Source organism: Buceros rhinoceros, unplaced genomic scaffold (genome assembly GCF_000710305.1).
Source record: "Buceros rhinoceros silvestris isolate BGI_N320 unplaced genomic scaffold, ASM71030v1 scaffold20073, whole genome shotgun sequence".
NCBI classification, from domain to species: domain Eukaryota; kingdom Metazoa; phylum Chordata; class Aves; order Bucerotiformes; family Bucerotidae; genus Buceros; species Buceros rhinoceros.
The window spans coordinates 1-430 of NW_010402072.1; the positions used below are offsets into that span (position 1 = coordinate 1).

Genomic DNA, 430 nt, shown 5'->3' on the forward strand with positions numbered 1-430 from the left:
TAGTCTTGCTGGACTCTGAATGTTTCATAGTCTTCGGGAATGGTGTCTGCGGGGGGCGAGAGGGAAGCGGGTGGGGTTAGAAGGAGAACCAGAAGGGAAAAGAAGAAGCTTCTTCCTGGCGTCCCGTTCGCCTGTCCAAGGACAACGGACCTCGAGAGCAAAAGGCCCGTAGGTGACGTTCAGCTGGACTCACCATTGCAGCGGTAGCGCAGGTTTGACCAAATGATGTTCTCCTGGGAGAAGCAGAAGACTCCCAGGCGTCCTCCCCGCATGGTTGTGTCGAGGACAACGCCAGTGTCTGCTACGAGTTCAGGGCCTTCGTAGAAGCGAGCTCTGGAAGAGAGCGCGAGTAGGACACGAACGTGAGACTGATGCACCCTGGGAGGAACCGTCCCTCCGTCAGACGCTCGCCCTCTTCTCCCCCGGCCCG

The 430-nt window shown here is 58.6% G+C and overlaps 1 protein-coding gene across 1 annotated transcript in view; it reads right to left on the reverse strand.

Moving 5' to 3' along the window:
* Positions 1 to 5: 5 nt before the first annotated feature.
* COMP (cartilage oligomeric matrix protein) overlaps positions 6 to 430 on the reverse strand; it is a gene marked incomplete at its 3' end in the record, with an annotated part of 14411 nt that continues 13986 nt past the window's right edge. The window contains exons 18-19 of the mRNA XM_010132535.1: positions 194 to 333; positions 6 to 46 (exon numbers count right to left, since the gene is read on the reverse strand). Of these exons, the coding sequence (XP_010130837.1) occupies positions 6 to 46; positions 194 to 333 (181 nt within the window). The remainder of the gene's footprint in view (positions 47 to 193; positions 334 to 430) is intronic.